Source organism: Frieseomelitta varia, unplaced genomic scaffold, assembly GCF_011392965.1.
Source record: "Frieseomelitta varia isolate USP_RPSP 00005682 unplaced genomic scaffold, Fvar_1.2 scaffold_207, whole genome shotgun sequence".
In the NCBI taxonomy this organism is placed as follows: Eukaryota; Metazoa; Arthropoda; class Insecta; order Hymenoptera; family Apidae; genus Frieseomelitta; species Frieseomelitta varia.
Window position 1 is genome coordinate 403,202 of NW_025109828.1, and position 18,961 is coordinate 422,162.

Genomic DNA, 18,961 nt, shown 5'->3' on the forward strand with positions numbered 1-18,961 from the left:
TTTTTTTTGTCTCCCTGGCTGAACCGCGTCATAAACGTCGATGGTCAATCCCGGTAGGTTCTCTCTCTCTTTCTCTCTGGACTTTGTCAATTTACGTTACGCGCGTGTTGCGTGCAGGAAACGTAAATCGTCGCCGTGTTGAAGGTGTTTGGGAAAAGGAGGAGCGCTTCGCGTGAAGTAAGTCGACGACAACACGCGAGAAAACGACATTTAACTTTGTAGAACTTTTGCAACGTGGGCAGAGGAATGTTTTCAACCACGGTGAGAAATTTTGCAACGGAGGATATCGATCTCCACTTCTCGCAGAATTGTACGGAATGTTTGCGAACGGGGCGACGCTCGGTAATTGATTTATTTGACATCTGCGCTTTTCAGAAAGAGATTGCTATCTAAATTGAGTCTCGAGGTATCATGTAAGACGCGTTTGAATGAAAAGACACTGTACGAGAGCAACTACTAGAGAAATTATTATGCAGGTAATACGCCTGCGGATAAGGGATACTAATTAAAATTGCCGCGTGCCATCGAAAGAGCACTGGTTAAATTAACTGCAAGATCAATTAAGTTGATCCAAAGGATGAAAAGACGGTGGCTTGCAATCTAGTAGGAAATATACAACTACGTCGGCTGACCACGTAATATTTTATAAAGTACGTTAAAAATTTTATATCGAGTTGAAACAGGTTTCCCTTAAAAAGCGTTTGAACGTGAATTCCGAACAGTTAATTTTTTTCACTGACGTCATCGCCATTAACTTTCCATTTCCATTTCATAAAACTTCACACCCAGCGCTTGTTCTCGTTCTCAATTTTTACGACTACCATGGATTGCAGTATCAATTCCAGCGCGATTATTTTCGAGAGCTTGCTGAGAGAGAATTGCACGTTCCCCTTTACACCGTACGCACAAACTGCTCCTCCTTCTCTTAGCCTGTGCATTCTCCCTATCAATTTCTTTCTTCATCTACCTCCAATTATGTTCCCCGGCTTTGAAATCTCCTCTTTCTTTCACTTGCCTGTTAAAAGTTTCTCGTTCCACGCGACTTTATCTCAATTCTCTCTCGCACGATAATTATTGAAAATAATTCTACCAAAAATTTTGTCATTTTTCAACCACACGAGCACAAATCTTACGACACAATATCTTTCTATCGTCTTTATCATTCGGTCTTTAAACTTCTGCTCAACCACCAATTCCTCAACCTGACCTCCCCGAACCTGGTATCCACCCCTTTTCTTCCCATATCCTCCCTTTGCCTTACATTCCCCACAACAATTTCATTTCCTTCCCCTCCTTCAATTTCCTCTGCCTCGTCTTTCTCCTCTTCAGCTTCTTTTCTCGTTCGTTCTTCATCTTCCACCATCCATTCGGACAGCGTGCACGAAGGGTACGGTAGGATACGTGATTACCAGCAGCCTCCGTGGCAGCAGACATTGCCCAGGGGTTAGAGGTCGTCCCGCCTCGGCTTACCGGCCAGGCTACAAGTAATTGCAGCCAACTGCAATCCCGGGAAACCGCATCCTCGCCGGCTTGTAGACGAAAAATTGCACGATTCGCGTGAACGAGCGCACCACGTTGAACTTTTGTTAAATTTCGTCTCGATGGCGAATTATCACAGATATTAATGCGGCAATTACACGTACGAACGACGTATCGAATCGTTTCGTCTTTCTCTCGCGTTATTCTCCACGAATATACAGTTGGTTAATGGTTCTCCATTATAATTTTTTTCCTTTTATTGGTCGCGTCCAAGTGAAAGTACAGAGTTGGATCGTCTTTTATAATTGGTTTATTGAATTAATTAGCAGAAGAATGTAATCTCGTGCCGCGAAATGGCGATTGCACGGGACGTTGATAATTTTTTCGTACACCTGTTTCGTACGCCGCCTCTGTGTTGTTCCATCTTTATTGGCGTGAATTTTCGTGCACCGCGGCGTATAAATCCGTCGGCGGGATGTTTCGCGTCGAAGGTGTGAAGAAATTCAGGATTTGCACTTCATTTTTCTCTGTCGCTGTTTCACCGTGTAATTTTCTGCGTCGCCGTTACGACACGAGGACACGCGAATTTTAACGCGACTGTGATACACTGCGCGTAGCATAACTGCGCCGGCATAACGGTCGAGAAATTGTTAGTTATTATTGAAATACACGACCAGGAGGTACAATTTCGCGCGCGGACCTCTCGGTTATTCAATGGAATATCAGTTAATAAAGTCACACGATCACGCGCGAAAAATTCTCGCCCTACGAGCGAGACACCTGCATCACCCGTGCCCCCTATTTACCACATATCAAGTGATGGTAAACTCGGCATCCTTTTACCCAAACCGGTCATTTTCCCTTCGGCTAAAGTACGATGCAAATCTATTAAAATTTCTGAACTGAATGCATATAAACTTCGAACGCAACGTCGTGAATAATATAACCTGCAGTTCATAATGACGCATAAAGTGTAAGAACATATTTTATTAACAAGTTGATACTCTCTTGCACGATTGATTCGACCTTGTTACTTGAAATTTTACATAAATGGAGTACAATTACGACAAATTTTTACACAACGGGAACACGTTGGGCAATAAATCAAATGAAATTTGACAATTACATTTCACGAGTTACGGGCTATCTGATAACCTAACCCAAACCTAACCCCTGTTTGATGCAAAATTGTTAAATGATTAAATTATCTTATCTTAACAACAAAAAGGTAGTTTCAAAGTTATTCTCCATTCGTCGCTTTGTCCTTCTCTTCGCCATCAAAGAGCTAAAGCCTCGTTCCAATAACTTTCTAACGACAGAATAGCTCGAGATCGAAAGCGATACCATTTGATTTTCATTGAATCGCTAGCCTAGTTACGTTGTTCCAAGAGGAACAAGTAGTTGTTGAAAAATAGATAAATCTACAACGGCCCAGGTATGGAGGTAGCTAGACTAGAGGCTCAACGATGATCGAGTGAAATAATGAAAGATCGTGCCAGCTCCAAGCAGGCACAAATATCCCATGAACTCTCGCATTACACTCCTCCGAGCCATAAATACTTATCTCTAAGCACGCACCTGTCAGCGATTCATCGCCGTCCGGAAATTGATCCGTTCGTAACTCACGTTAACTACGATCAGCGGCAAATCAGCGGTAATAATGAGCATTAAATAACGATCGCCGTTATAGACCAATCGATCCCCCGTGTATTATAATCAAGTAATTCGCGTGCTTCGTATCGCCCGTGGCCACGTCGCGCCACGTATGCTTGCTGGCAAAGTTGCCGAAGATTCACCGAGAATATCAGGATATCTCTCATGCGCAAGCCACATATCGATAAATATCTTACCCACGTATACCCGATATCCGGCAAAAATGTACACTCACCGGCCGTACTCGTAACGATTATCGATCATTTCCGCGCCGCTGGCCCCCACTGGGTCAAGAGTTAATGCAAAATCAACGCCGATTCGTGCTGCTGCACGTTCGCTATGATTTTCTTCGATCGACTCGCGGCGTGTCATACGCTTAGAAAGTGTGTCAGACGAAAGGAGAGACTCGCAGGTTTACTTTGCCAGGATGATGAATTCGTACGATACTGAGACTTACGATGCTCGAGCTCCTTTCAAGAAAATATATCGCACACACGATGTACCGCTGATATTTCTTAGACTTACAGTCGGCTAATAGTTTGCAGACACCGTCATTAATCCTTTCGTGGCTCGAGACGAGAAAGAAATGTTTTGAATATTAAAGTTGGAAGGTAGTGGGTCTGGAGTAGATAGATCCTCTTTGATTCGATTGTCCCTTAGAACCGACAACGAAGACGACAATGGCCTTGTGGGAATATTTGCAAACGACGTGGTTCCATTGTCGGCGCGGGAGGCTCGTGGAACCTACGGGATACACGGAAAACCGAGTTCTGAAACGTGTGACGACACTCGTATAATGGCTCGCTAACGACTCGACATCTGTCGTGTAGTTACTCGAGGCAAATGACGCTCCGACGCCTACCTACGGAGCGACCCGTCCATCTAACTTTTGAATATTTTCCCGTCGCCGTTTCTCTCGTGGCAGTCTGACGCTATTTCGCAACCGATACATCAATAAATAATTCATGAACTCCTTTTTAATCTCCGTACGTACGTACGAATTTCTAATTTTTCCGACCCAATTTACTCAATCGTCAAACAAAAGTTATTAAAATCACAATTACCTACCGCGCGACCCCAAAAAAAGAAAAAAGAAAAAAAAATGGACGCAAGTTGCACGGTTTCGTACACACAAGCCGTACCGTATATCAAAGAACGGTGAAAGCGAGAGATCGAGCACAGCTCGCAACGAAGCGATACGGAACAACCATTACCGGGTGCCCGTAACGCGAGAAGGTTGGTAAATCGCGATTGATATGCAAATCCGTCGCATCATTAGCGGGACGTACGAGCGCCGGCAAAGAAGCGACGAGGAGGTGTGACTATTATTGCAGAAAAGAAGGCTGAAAGGGTGCACGCTGACCGGGCGTGCATTCACTCTCGAAAGGAGGAGACACGGATGGTCATCGGTCGTTAAAGAAGAAAAATTATTTCTCCTTTCCTTCGATCCTCTCTTCCTTTCCCTTCTTCCACGGATTCAAATCCAAACGGTTGCATCTGCACGACGGTCAGCTGTCACGGGGGTCAAGCCAATTAGAGGCGAGGTCTCGTGGTGTGAAAGCGGCGACGTGAAAGATGGATCAAATGGAACTTATCGACGCGATATACTGGTACGTAAATAGGCTGTTGTAACTGGAGCGTTGCTACGGAATTACGTGAATTTAGCCGAAGAAACGAGTTGAATATCGCTGGTGATTTATTGAGAAAAAGATCTGTCGACTTGAAATATAGTTTCAATTGACTTTGAACGACTAGAAGGACAGCAAATTGCCTATAGTTCTATCTAACTTCCATGGCGAAGGAGAAATTTGCTCCGAAAGGAACGCGGATCATTGTGTTGAAATAATTATCGCCAAATTCAAGTTCGATCGACGCAAGTACTTACAGCTTCATCGCATCGTTCAAAGCGAGCTGGTGACGACGAGAAAAGAACAAACGCACTTCTGGTACTCGCCGTGAGGAATGGCGCACGTCAGTATGATGGATAAACTCGGTTTCCCGGCGTGCTTTATCGTAAATGGCGGACGGAATATTGCGGAGGCGAAAACAGAGGTGGCCACGGCTGTGCATTACACGGGGAGAGGGGGGGATACCAGCTTCTAAGTAAGAGATTCCGTGGGAATAATTAAGTACATTTATTTCCGAGAGCAAGAAGCATCGTTAGCAGTTGCCGCCGCTGCGAAAAGTTCAACGTTCCTCGTTACGAATATTCAGAGACGGCGAAAGAAGAAGCTAATCACCGTAAGAAAAAGCATAATAGAGGAAGTTCTTAAATTTAATGGAAATTAGCGGGGGATACGGTGAAAGGGAAATCGGTCAATTTTGTAAGAGAATTTCTTATCGTAGAATACAGAGTTCAATTAAAATTTGAAGAGAGCACGCGGTAAATACTTTCCGTGGATTTTTCAATTTTTCTTTTTATCCATCCTTAACTATCGTCCTTGATTACTAACACGTTTTCGAACGATACGACCGCCGTTCTAAAACGAACAAAGAGAAGATGAAAGTTAAAGAGACAGTTTAGCATTTTATTCAACCCGTTCTGCTGTACAAAAAAAGTTTCTCAGTATCATTATGCAAGTCGTGTCGTAGTAAACGCGACAACGATGAAAATCGTCATTACCGCTTTTAAAGTGGAAAGATCGAGAATTTACGATTATCTATCACCACGTTACATAGCGGAAAGCTGTTAACATCAACGTTGGCTATGTCTATCGAAGCCAGCTGGATTTTATACGTCAAGCATACGTCGAGGGAGGAAAAGAAGTCAGCCGTATCTTTCCGACGAGTCAAAATGTTTCTTCTCCGTTCCCGTCATTATGCTAATCCTGCCGTATTTTAAATTTCATCCCAGCTATGCGACCTACTTCGTGGAGACCTGTCATTTTCCCCACGAACACTCTGACAGGATAATGAGCCCCTTCTGCTAGCATCGTTTTACGTTCGGCGAAACAAGGAAAAACGAGTTGACGTGTTACTGTTGGATTTTTCTGATCGATCACAGGGAGAGCTGATTTACATTACAGCTGATTCACAATAATTAACTAGACAGAGGATGAAAGCCTATTTTACTGCGAATAATAATTTCTAAAAATTTACTCTCTCCTTTCTGTGAAAAATAACTTCCAAGAAGGAATGATACCATTGGCGGAATATCTTCGAAGCACGTTAGATGCAATTTTAAGATAATTAATAAAGTTCCAAGGATCGAGAAACTTCGTTCCAGCGTCCATTATAAATTGAAAACTTTCGTTTTCGTAAACAAGAAAGTTTCCATCAAATACACCAAGCATCGTCTCTCGCCGAGTTCCTTTCGCAGAAATGCGCATCGCACGGGAAGAGGCACCCGGGAGAAAAAAAATTCAAGCACGTATAAACGAAAATAAAAGAGCCGAGAATCGTGGAATCAGATCGTCCTTACGTCGAGATTCCCCCGAGGGAACAATGCGAAAAGCCATTGAAGAAACGTTGTCTAGCTCGCTCCTTATGAATGAACGGCCGTTCCAGCAATGGATCTTTAAACCGCTCTCGATATCCCTTCGACGTTCGTAGACGTTCGACATCGAAGAGGGATAGTGAGAGAGAAGAAAAAAAAAAAAATTAGACAAAAATGACCGGATGTGGATAATCCCTCTGAGACGTTACCCACGGCTACGAGTCGGTGGCGAGGAGAGTAGAACGAAGAAAAAGAAGAAAAAAAGGAGGAGAAGGGAACGACGAGAGAAAGAGAGAGGAGAGGATGTCGCTGAAAAATGGACGATGCACGTTTTGCAGACCGGAGAGATACGGCGCTGAGATCCGGCCGACGCCTAATCCTGTTTTGAAAACTCGGTTCTCGCATGACCGTGACAAACTCGACACCTACAGATAGTTTATGGCGATGGCCCGATCCTCGGCCAAGAATCCCGGCGTTGCCTCCGCCATTATCTCACGCTGCTTGTCTCGAAAGTTTTGCGCGCCTTCTCCGAACAGGCTGCTCCTGGCCAGCCTTTGTGTATCGAAGGCGAATCTCGCGCGTTCCTCTTTCTCGCGTTCATTAATTGGCCTGGTTATCTGCGGACGCCGATCGAATCTCAAGGGTGAGCGTTCAATAAAGCGCCACGATATCGGTCGTCCATTTTTTACGCGTCTTTTATTCAGCCCGTTATTAATCTTCCTTTATGCGAGCGGTCGGATTTGATAAATACTTGGAGGAAAATATCCGTGGCTATCTTGATGGGACCCTTGGCGCAGCAAAGGACCAACGTTCCGTTCATTTGCACCGGATAATTAATTAGGAACGTGTCGTTACCGAGATGATGGAGTTTCGGAGAGATTCGTGGAAATTCTTCAGAAGAATTTCTTTTATATTTTCTTTTATATATTTCTTTTATATTCAAGTGAAAACGGAAGGCTCATTCGTGATTATTCATTCTGATCTACCAACGTGATGCAATTTCACAGTAGCTGAGTCAAAATATTGAACGTACACTCGTTCGAAAGGTGCGTACTTCCAGAACGCGTTCCCTCAAGTCCCGTTATCTCTTTCGCAGCTCGAGCCGCGTTCAATATTTCATCCAAATTAGTTCATTTTTCACACAGCTCTTTCAACGACAATTTGTTATCATCCAGCTAACGTCCAAGCAGTGGCATACACGTATTTCGACGAGCAAAAAATGGAATTGCTCAGCTGAGAATTTAACCTTCGTCCATTTACGAAGCTCATTGTACAAGAATTTACAGAAAGAATTCGTGCGTATTGGTATTAAACGAAAACAGCGATTTTCGAACTCGTACTGCTGTCTGACACGCCGATTTAAATGAATACTATTCAGGAAACGTCTATTCTTTAAAAAACGTACATTCTGTCACAAACAATATCGCGATGAGTCAATTCGAGCGGAGACCGCCCAACGGTGCGGAAATGCGAGCAGTGGCGCGCGAATTTCGGTGATCGGCTCGATTTTGTGAGGTGGCCCGAAGAAAATTGAATCTGGCCAACGCAGAAACAAACAGTTGGAGTGACGCGGGATGATACAACGTGATCGTCCGTCACGGCGCGTGTTTCGTACAACGAGACGAGGCCACGCGAGACAGGCAGTTTCTCCTCTTTCTCTCGGAAATCTGTCTAGTCGCGTGGCAAGTCGCGGGCGTTACCCGGAGCACGCCTTTCAAAAGATCCTATCGTCCCTGTCTGACGTCCTCTTCATCCCGTTTCGCCAAGCTAATTAACTCCGTGCCACGCGAAATGAGAAACTCCCTCTTCTTACAATCGTCTCCGAACTAGCACGTTACAATTTTCGAGACGGGGACGTTTACGAGAGATTTTCGCGTTCCTGTTTTTTGCTAATTTGTTAAAAGGTTGGAGCAACAGTTTTTGGTACTTAAAGACACGTGTTCTTGGGAGTGTTGCGACGGTTGGGATGAAGATCCCAGTGGTATGTCTCGGTTCGTTAACGATAGACAGCGTGTTGCAGAATATTTTACACGTGTGTAGAATTGAGCAAATTATTACGCTGTTGAATTTGACGAACTATGTGACGTAGTCTTTCAGATATGCAGGCAGTATCGAAACCAATCTGCGAGCGCGTCGAAAATTCCTAATATCGAATAGTCGTTTACAAGAAATCGATACCACAGGCATTTAAAAGCAAAAAGTACCAAAAAAAAAAAAAAGAAAAAAATGGATGAGAGAAGCCACAAAATATCGGGGAAATGAATCTAGGAAACGGGCTGTGATCCATTTTATCCCGCAACAGTAGCAACAAACCACTCCTTCATTCCGTCTCTCTATCAGCAAACACTCATCACCGCCTAATCCCGCAACAATCCTCAACATTGTTCCCAATCCGGCCGTTCCAAACCCGTATTTACCATCCGTCCCACCAGAAACAAATCGCTCTCGTATTTCCGTGGGCCATAATTCTTGCTCCCCGATCTCTCTGTACGTGGAAACTGACGGTCTACCAAGGAAACGGGCCCGCCGCGATAAATCAGCGGATTCGTTAGCGGAATCTTCCTGAATCCATTTGTCCGGCAGCCGTGTCAGCCGAGCAGATCCCGCTGTTTCGACAACGCGGCGTCGTGTTCGAGCGGGTGACCTCGTCGTTTTTCGAGTCCCTTCTCTCGAACAGCACCGAGTAGCAGCACCGACTCCCTCGTTCGACAGACTCGTTCCTCCCTCGGGACCGGTGGTACGCGCATCTGCACGCTTCATTGAACATTCCGCGCGCGAAACGTTGCGCAAGCCACCGCGGCTCGGTTAGAGCAGAACGGCTGCATCGATATTTATGGATCTCACGTACACGCGGCGACCGAAAGCTTGACTGAGATTTTTCCGGCTAGACGACCGAACGATCCGGTCAACCATCGGACGGTTCATGGCCCCCGCTCTCGCCTATCCGTTAATTGAATTTATTGGTCGCGCGTCCACCGGCCCTTTCGTCTGGTTGACGATGCATATCGCCCGCGTTTATACACATACGTGGCCAATCGTAAATTTCTGGACGTTTGATTTATCAGTTTACTCGATCACGCCCCGTTGATCCCACCTAGGTGTCTCTGCCACGATACCACGAATGATTAACGTGATTAAGCGGTCGCGAGTCCTGCAGAATTCGCGGCAGGACCGATTTTTAAGTCGCAAGTTCTACGATGAAGAAATAGAAAATCTGAACTCGATAAATAAGTCATCTTAAAAAACGTTTCAAACGCCTAGCCAAAATAATTAATTTCCCGTTTCGAAGGCCAAACAAGAAGCAGGACATTTTTATTTCCCCTGCCTCACTTTTCACCTTTTCTAAACCCTCCCTCAGGTCGCATATGCACGCGTGAATACAGTCTACGCATTGAATTTCACGTGGATCGTGCCCCCTCACGAATTCATCAGGCTGGATTTATCGCTAAGGGAAAAGGCTCGCAGGATATTCTCGTAATCCTTTGCCGTGGACCACGATGCCGGCATCCCTTTGATATGTGGGCGTGGATCACGCAAATCGAATCGGTCGTCGTTTCATCACGTCTCGTCCAAATCACAGCCATCCCGCGTAACAGAGTCTGATTATAATTTATGCTCTGCCTCGATCAATCTTTCCGGCTTCCATCCTCTGATCAATACTTTCAATCATAAAAAAAGAGGAGATTCCGTATAATTACACGCCGATTTTTTCTTATTTGGAACAGCAGTGAGCAGAAGAAATTCTTTTGGTTACGTGAGTGAAATTCTATCAAGGTATTTTACTGAAGATTACAAAATAACGTGCTCTGTGTAATTATGTAATTGCGTAATTATATAATCCTAGCAATTGAGATTAAATTACGATCGACTTGACTTTAAAGTTTACAAGTTAACGCTAACCGATATATTTGCTTCGTGCCATCCTCGCAGTTCTTAATTATGATAAAACGTGTAGTCAAACACGGTACTAAAAGTCGAACGGAGCAGTTGACTACGTTCTAGTCCAGCACGCTCTGGAAGTTTCCTAATATGTACACGGTTAATTCCTGTAGCGTAGACGGTATCTTATGAATAGCGCGAACGTGCGCAATGAATCGTGCAGCGCGTGCACCTCGTGGAAAGGATATTCCATAGAAATCTCGGTTATTCCGCGCATCCGACGTTGATTGTAATTTATTCCGGTCCCAGGCAGAAACGCTTCCGTGGTCGCGAAATAGTCTCTATCCTCGAGATCATGTTGCAATATATCATAAGTCGTGATTTCACCGTGCCCAGAATGTGAGTTTCTGTTATGGTTTACTTAGATATCGTGCATTTTCCTCAAACAGGGATAAATATTTTGTGGATAAATATTATATTGTGGAAACACTCTAAATGTTACTTCCCCCTTTAATTAGATAAAAGCTGCTACCGTTTGCTCGACAGAATATCTGACTTATCTCTCAAAATTTCGAAACATTTCCAACACCGGAGTTTAGCACAGAACTTTCACGCTTTAATTTACATAAATTTTCATTTTCCTGAATGCGACTGGCAATGGTTAGCGACCATTATGCGAGATGTGATTAAAATACATTTGTATTTACAGCTATATGTGAAATATTAATAACTGATAAAAAATATATATAACTTCTAAAACAATTATCAGTTACAGCATAGAAACGTTATAATTTACAGTAAGATTAACGATATAATTTATTAGAATTATTTAATAGATATTTTCATAAATTGATGTTTTGAATTAATGCATTACATATTTCAATTTATAGAGAATAGAATAATAGAAACTAATTCTAATCACATAAATATATGCAGAAAATGTCAATACGCTAACACATTATCATTTTATAATGCATAAAAAAACATGCAAAGAAAATGCCACTCCTCGTCAAAAATTCTACATTATATAATACAACCAGTCATCCATACCAAATTAGACCTTTCATCCTATGGCATGATTGAATGACTGGAGGAATAAAAATGCATGCGACTCACAATTAGAATGTTGTTACTGATGTTACAGGGAACCAGGAATTCTAAACTCCCATTGTGAAACTGAAGACTATGAAAAATCTGTAACAAACACAAAATATCATTAATTTGTTTCTAAAAGCACAATGATTGAAAAACTTGTGACAATACAAAATTTAATAGAAGAATAAAAACTTTTCAAAGTAAAATATAAAAATTAATATGTAATATACTTACATCTGTGGCTCTTGAATCACAGTTAGATTATGTCAAGAGGAGAGGTAGAAGTGAAAGCTATGAATAACCTTTAAAATGTATAATATTATAATATGTTCTTAATATAAAATTAACTGAGGTACACTGATGAAATATTTACATTTTTGATTTTAGAATATCCTTGGTTCCTCTCTAGAATATAGAATGAAGTAGAAGTTGTGAGCAACCTTTAACAAAATGTAAAATGTTATAATTCATTCTTACAATAGAATTAATTAAAATATAATATATACACAAAGATACTTACATATTATTTCAATCCTCGATAGGTTATATCCTCTTGCGCAAAACACTGACTTTAATACAGTAAACGAATTTAAACAAAAATACAAAAAAAAAAATATTAACGCGTCCGCTTAAATAATCGGCGAACAAACACTGATTCTAATTTCGCGTATATTGTTATAATAATTAATGATTATGTAATTTAATCTGAGCTATTGTAGTCTAAAAAACATTTAAAAAATTACTACGCAGCAAACACTGACTCTACCGATCGCATTGCCCGCAATCAAAATGAAAACAAAACTAAATTAGACAGTAATGAAAGAAAAGGAGAAAAATATTAATGTTCGAAAATATTTCCAAGAAGTGTAAATTTCGACTAAATATACTTGAAAATGTAAAACACAACAAGGAAATTGCATAAATCTTACTTCAAAACGTATCTGCTTTCTCACTTGTCAATGTTCCTGAACTGAAGGCACTACTGTGATCAAAATATAGTCAAATATTTTTCAAATCTTTAATACGTAAATCATGACTTAACTATGTAACATAATATAATTTTTATAACAATTCTAAAGTATAAAAGTAAAAATATACCAACTATTACGAATCGTCAAATAAAAAGTTATATCAAACATCTGAATTTATTACAATAAGTTTATTACAATAAATTTTACCTGAATCTGCGTGAAAAATCATCAGTCAATCATTATGACGTCATCCATACGTCAAACTTCCGGTTTCGTTCTCCAAGCTACAAGTAGTTTATTAGTAACCGCAATTGAACAGTGATCTGTGCGTAAGAAAATCAAGATTTTAAAACAAAAACAAGCGAAACTAATACCAATTATATTATATAATATAAAATAACAATTGTACATACTTTGGCGGCAGTAAAAATATCGGTAATTCTGACACGGAAAGAATCGATGAAAGATGATAGTTTGATTTTATTACAATAATGTTCAGTAAAGTGTTAACTAATTACGTATTAATAAAACGAAGCTAATAACAATATATACAGAGTAACAAAATAGTAGTGAAAGTGACGTCCGGCTAATAGGTTATCTTAGGTTATATTATGCAGCACGAGCGAAACGATACGTCTTATTGGTATGAGTTTTGACACCTGAATGGCGCCACACATCAAGTTTCGCTTCGAAAATTTCTAATTGGTGGGGATTCCGCGCGCGAAATTTCATACAATTAGAAATTTTCTAATATTACATCTCTATCAATCAAGATTAAGAAATAATAAAGGTAGGTACAAAAAATTAATTTTATGTCAAGTCTTATGTGGTTCAAGTTTAGAATTCTTTGTAAATAATAATTTATATAAATCATATTAATTATTATATTTATATATTCTTTATAAATATTAATTATGGGTTTAATATTTTTTGATATTATTAATGTTATCAATTATTTTATCACTATCATTTATGTGACTACTATAATAAATTATTTAATTATTTCAATAAAGTTAAATGAAAAAGTCGGTCTAGAAAATTATGTTTTATTTTAGTAATTAAAATATATTAATAAAAAAAATAAAGGATCTCCAATTGTATAAATATTTTATTGTCAAATGAAAATAATTATAATTTAAAGATTACTCGAAGTGAAATCATTCATATGACGTGACGCAAAATGGTGTAATTTGCCAAGAGTTAAAACTTGATGACGACAGTGGCAAGGGAAATACATTCAAAGCAACTTTTACTATTTCTCTCACAATTGACTATATTCTATAGAACTGCAGACTCTGCCACACAACTACGTACAGAAAAGGGAAGAGCAATGCACGTGGCCACTTTCCGCGTTGGCGACCTACGAATTTACGAACATCCTGGACTACCACTATCTTCCCTCTACTTGGACACGTAGTGCATCCAGACCGACACAAATACGAACGTTTCGCTGTCGACACGCTACGGGCATGTTTTCTCAGCTGGTGCCCTAACTCTCGATCTCGAACGATCTTCCCTTCACCGTGTTCCGTGCCATGGTGCAGATCCTGGTGGATCCTTTCAAGACACGGTCGGCTACCCACAAAGGATCTGCCCTTTCATACGCACGTTATTATACTCTTTACAGAATATCGTTCTACCTTCTCCCTTTTGGTAGGAAGAAGAAGGGAGAGAAGACGAAGAAAAGAAAGAAAGGGAGAACTCTTGGTCTGGTGACGTGCGTGTTAGTGTTTTACACGTGTATACATACATACGCCTACGCTTTGTCGATCGAGCCTAAAGGCAGGGTGGACGTTTCGACGAAAGCCTCGAGATTTTCTCGTTTAATTTGTTGTTATAGCTGCTTGAGACGCGCGGATCGTTCCATTCCCTCGGCCTACGATCTTCAAACATTCATTATGTTTTTTTGTAACACATCCACCAACGCGACTAGAATTGCGGCTTTTGCGCGGCACCTTGTTTGCTCTCTCCAGTCGTGCAGAGATCTGTATTTCGTCGCGTTTCCCATCCAGCTAACCGTCTGTATTAGTCGAGGGAATATGAGAATGAATTAGGGAGTTGCTGTTGTACGTGCGGGTAGAAGCTGCGAAATGTGGGCGCTGTTCAAAAAAAGGGATTGAAAATAATAAGCGATTAATGTTGTAATATCCTAGATATATTTGGAGATTCCAAAATGTTTTCATTCAGAAAATATTTTTATTTACCAAATAAAAACCTGCATTTGCATTATATCTTCTAAGCTGTAATAAAAATAAGACGACACGTGATGGTTGGAAATTGCACTCACGAAACTCAATTGAGCAATTGATCGCATCCTATCGACGATTGCGTCACGGTTTGCATCTGATGCGATTAGGAAGCGGTATTATCGCGGTCCATTAGCGATTGTTTGTAAGAAAGAGCAAGTCAATCTTCGGCGTTCGATGAATCGTAAGAAATGCTGTTCAGACAACCTCGAAAACCTAGTGAACCGTTTACGAGGCCTAGGCGGATCTCTTCTATCTGATTTGGCACGTATTCCCCTCCTATTACCGTTTTCGGAGCATGCTGTTAGCATTCCTCGACAGACAGTGTGCTTGGCAAAATCATACGACGACTCTCTCGAATTCGATAAAAATAGTCCTGTAGATTGTTAGTATCTTCCTACACGATCTGTAAAAGTGCTCAGAAACACGTGACGAGCATTCCTCGAAGGAAATACTGGACCCATGCATTCTAAAAGGAGCTGATTTCTTTCTTTCACGGCAGTTTTGAAATCCTCCTCTGATATCACGCCATCGCGATCCACGTCCAGCTTTTTTATCAACAAATCTATCAGGTCCTGTGAGATCGTAGTGAAACTCGATGAGCTACGAACTGTTGGAAACCTATAAACTTTTAAAATTCAATTATCAAAGTGTACCTTCACGGCTTCGTCTGGATTTTCATCGTTTTGCAGTTTAATTAAACATCCGCGCATCATGGGAAATATATGCTCCTTTTTTAATTTGTGAGTTCTCAAGCTATCGTACACCTGATATTAAATTACGAAAGAATGGTAGGAAAATTAATTAAAGGGGTAACAAAGGTTGAGAGAAGCTGAACGAAGATAGTTGCATACTTGATAAGCAAAATGAATTTTCTCGTCCAAAGTACCACGAAGAAGCACCGATAGACTTTCGATCCATTGATCACGGTTTATCTAAATTATAATTTATAATAATTAATCTTCATTTTTGAAGCGAAAGAGAATATCGATGAGTGCTTCATAAATTAAATGTACCTATAGATGACTTGAATTTAGTTTCGGTATAAATAAAAAAGTGTTCAGGATAAAGTGCCTAGACGTGATTGACTTGTGGAAGAAATAGCGTGTGTGGAAAAAACAAATGTTTTAAGTATGAAAAAGAAGGGTAGTTTTTGAGAGCGAGCGCATCGAAAAGTATCATGAAAACTGTAACTTTTTGTAATTCAATAAATTAGTGTAAGTACACTAGGATTTATTTAAATAATCTAACGGTATTTAACATTGTCTGAAAATTATTTACCTGTAAAGCATTTCGTTTGTCAATAACGGAAAACATTTTGTCGACCAATAAGTGACGAATATTTTCTGTAAAGTCTAAACCAGCATGGAATATGTCGCGAAGTATGAATCTGTTTATAGGGCCTAGTGTTTTGACGCATTTACGATGAATAATTGACAAAGCTGTCGATTAACAAATTAATCAGGTTAATAAGAAGTATGAAAAAATTGTGATATTCTCGTTTCTAACCCTCAACTTCTCTCAGATTAAAATGCGTAGTACGTGCCAATCTTTTGAACCTTGGCATATTCTTTGTTCTAAAAACAATCTCTGCCAAGGTGTCGTTTAACATGTCTACTGCCTGTTCCGCTGGCATTTTGAATATTCTCACTTGCAAATTTTGATCCTGAAACTTGAAAAAGGAATTTACTCATTGACAAATGTCACATGTCTTTAGAATCGCTTTTGATCTACAATCGATCTGTTGCTTTATTTGTTAATTTCATGATGTTCTATGTATTTTGATGCTATTGCTGCTAGTGTTAAAATAAGTTTAATTTACGATATTAATTAATGAATTTATTTATTAGTAATTTTTTAATATAATGACAAGAAATACAGTAATATTTCACACATTCACAACGGCCCATTAGCTCAGTTGGTTAGAGCGTCGTGCTAATAACGCGAAGGTCGCGGGTTCGATCCCCTCATGGGCCAAATTTCTTTTTTCTTTCCCAATTTTATTTAGTATTATATTTTTTGCACTAGCAATTTCAGCAATCATTTTTATACAAGTATATATTTTGTATATTTTTACAGTTGGATTTAATTTTCTTTTATTAAAGAGTATATCTGCAATGTATAAAAAAGTATCTAAACAATTCTAAATTTATTCCATGAATGTGATAAGAAACATCGATTGCTCTTACTGCGATATCTGGCTTACGAATACAATCTCAACATGTTTAAACTTTCTTCTTCGCAAGATCATGAAAAATATTATTATTGAAGCGCGTGCAACTTCACGGGGAAAGTTGTCGCGAAAAAAAAAATCATTGAAAAAAAATTCATTTAGATGGACCACGTTACGTGGAAAGGTTGCAAATACAGTGACTGGAATATCGTATAAGATTCGTGGTCAAGTAGGAATAAAAATGAGTGGAATATAAAGTGGAATCTTTCTCCTGTCACATGCGAATTGTCACGTGGTTTTAGGAACCGACCACAACCGTTTCTTCGAACGTAAACGAAATATTAAGATTCTGGGGAGAACGGGGTTAGGAATTTATGCAAGTTGGCATGAAAGGTTGAAGTTTTATGTGAATGAAGCTGAACTTCTGAATGAATATAAATCGAGTAGACTTAACGACGCGATGTTCATTCTGATTCCGTAAGGGACGAAGCAATTGAGGGAGCAAATGGATGAATGAGCAAAGGACTGCATGCAACTGGTAGTTCCACGATATTAATCGCGCATTCATGCAGCATGGAACGAACGAAAAGAGCATATTTTTCCCGTTTCCATTGCCAAGAAATCTGCAAATCCCGGTTCAACTGCGCGCGATCACAGTTAGCTCCCAAGAATTGCGAAAGCAAAGTGAAAGATTCCCGCAACCCGTGGCGATGCAAACGCAACATCATCGAGGATACTCGCGAGGCATTTCAATGATCCGAGCTCGGGCCGACCCCTGTCACCGTTAAGCACTCAATCAAGCCCAACAGGCTTCGAGCGAAACAATGCGCGCTCGCGTGTACCCGCGAATGAAATCTCGAGTCGCGCGTGGGCGTCGCGCTTGATAATATGTATCCGCGGCGAACAGCGAGCCTGATCCGCGACGACAGACCGTGCGGGGACGCACGAACGGGCGCAAGAAGTTCCCTCCTTGCTCGGTCCCTGTAATCACGGGCTCATTAGTCGTCCGCCGGCGGATAAATTACGACGAGGGAAGAGGGGCAGCCGCATTGTTTCGCGTAAGTGGGTACTCCACGTGCACCGGGCAAGGTTGGATCGGTTTCAACGAAAGGCGCCATAAGCAGTTGCCAGTGCTGCGGACTGGACCTTGTGGTAGGCAGTGACGGAGGGAACGAAAAGAGGGAGGGAAGACACGATGAGGAGAATTCCTGGTGTCTTCTCGGGCTTGAAACCGAACGACCGTAATCTTGGGCTATCTAACGTTGTAAACGTAGCGAGGTGATGATTTGCGACCTCCCCGCAGCGAACGTGGCTCGAAGGAAGGAACGCCGGAACCAGCCTCCTTCCCTTCTCTCACCCCCCCCCCTGCCCCTTTAGATTCAATTTCGCGGGGCGTCAGCCCGCTGACACGACGTCCGCCCACCTTCTTGCAGGACGTTGATGTACGATACGATGCACCGGGCCCCGGACGCGTGAAACTTCGGAAGATTCGCACGAGACCGGATTGTTTTTCGACTCGTAAACGTTTTGCAAAGTAACGCGTTCGTTTTCTTTCTTTGGGCGCCGCTGACGGTTTTCAGCTGGCCGAGGAGAGATTGAAGCCGCGAGGAAAGAGGGTGGAGATGAAGTGTTGCTTTTGTGGTTTAATGGTTTGGAATTTTTACGAGTTTGCCGATCGCTCGGTCTCGTGCATGAAAGGTGGATTTCAATCCAAGCGCCGAGTAATACGAATTTAATAAAAATCGAGGCCGATGCACCACGCGCACGGAATGTAATATTTTAAGTATATTCCTACGTATTACATACCTTTTTTTACTTCCACTGGATTAACAGGAACTTTGTTCACGGGAAATGAACAGATTTATAAAATCTATTTCACTCCGAGGTAATATACCGTGCAATTCGTTATCTAAATGGAATGCTCGTTACATTTTACCGCAAAACCATAAACGTGTTCTACCAACGAAATGAATAATAAAATAAAATAATTTCAACAGAAGGATTCATTTTAACATGATCGTTCAAAATA

The 18,961-nt window shown here is 41.0% G+C and overlaps 1 protein-coding gene, 1 long non-coding RNA gene and 1 other non-coding gene across 3 annotated transcripts; 1 reads left to right on the plus strand and 2 right to left on the minus strand.

The window, feature by feature from the left end:
* Window positions 1-11,778: 11,778 nt before the first annotated feature.
* Window positions 11,779-12,343, minus strand: LOC122527030. Its single transcript, XR_006306266.1, has 3 exons — window positions 12,063-12,343; window positions 11,916-11,982; window positions 11,779-11,833 (listed from the first exon to the last, which is right to left on the minus strand). It is a non-coding gene; the product is annotated as an uncharacterized LOC122527030 (long non-coding RNA).
* Window positions 12,344-15,145: 2,802 nt separating this feature from the next.
* LOC122527021 (EF-hand calcium-binding domain-containing protein 1-like) lies at window positions 15,146-16,395 on the minus strand. Its single transcript, XM_043650798.1, has 5 exons — window positions 16,269-16,395; window positions 16,041-16,201; window positions 15,614-15,694; window positions 15,416-15,526; window positions 15,146-15,334 (listed from the first exon to the last, which is right to left on the minus strand). The coding sequence occupies exons 1-5, from the start codon at window positions 16,393-16,395 to the stop codon at window positions 15,146-15,148; spliced, it is 669 nt and encodes a 222-aa protein (XP_043506733.1).
* Window positions 16,396-16,662: 267 nt separating this feature from the next.
* On the plus strand, window positions 16,663-16,736 carry Trnai-aau. The gene has a single exon. It is a non-coding gene; the product is annotated as a tRNA-Ile (tRNA).
* Window positions 16,737-18,961: the final 2,225 nt, after the last annotated feature.

What these genes read in the sequence shown, in the direction of transcription:
- LOC122527021 (XM_043650798.1), bottom strand. Translation starts at nt 16,395, where the DNA reads ATGCCAGCGGAACAGGCAGTAGACATGTTAAACGACACCTTGGCAGAG. An exon ending in TAATCTGAGAGAAGTTGAGG is followed by an intron (nt 16,202 to 16,268) that starts GTTAGAAACGAG and finishes GTTAATCGACAG; the next exon opens with CTTTGTCAATTATTCATCGT. An exon ending in AAATTCATTTTGCTTATCAA is followed by an intron (nt 15,527 to 15,613) that starts GTATGCAACTAT and finishes ATTTAATATCAG; the next exon opens with GTGTACGATAGCTTGAGAAC.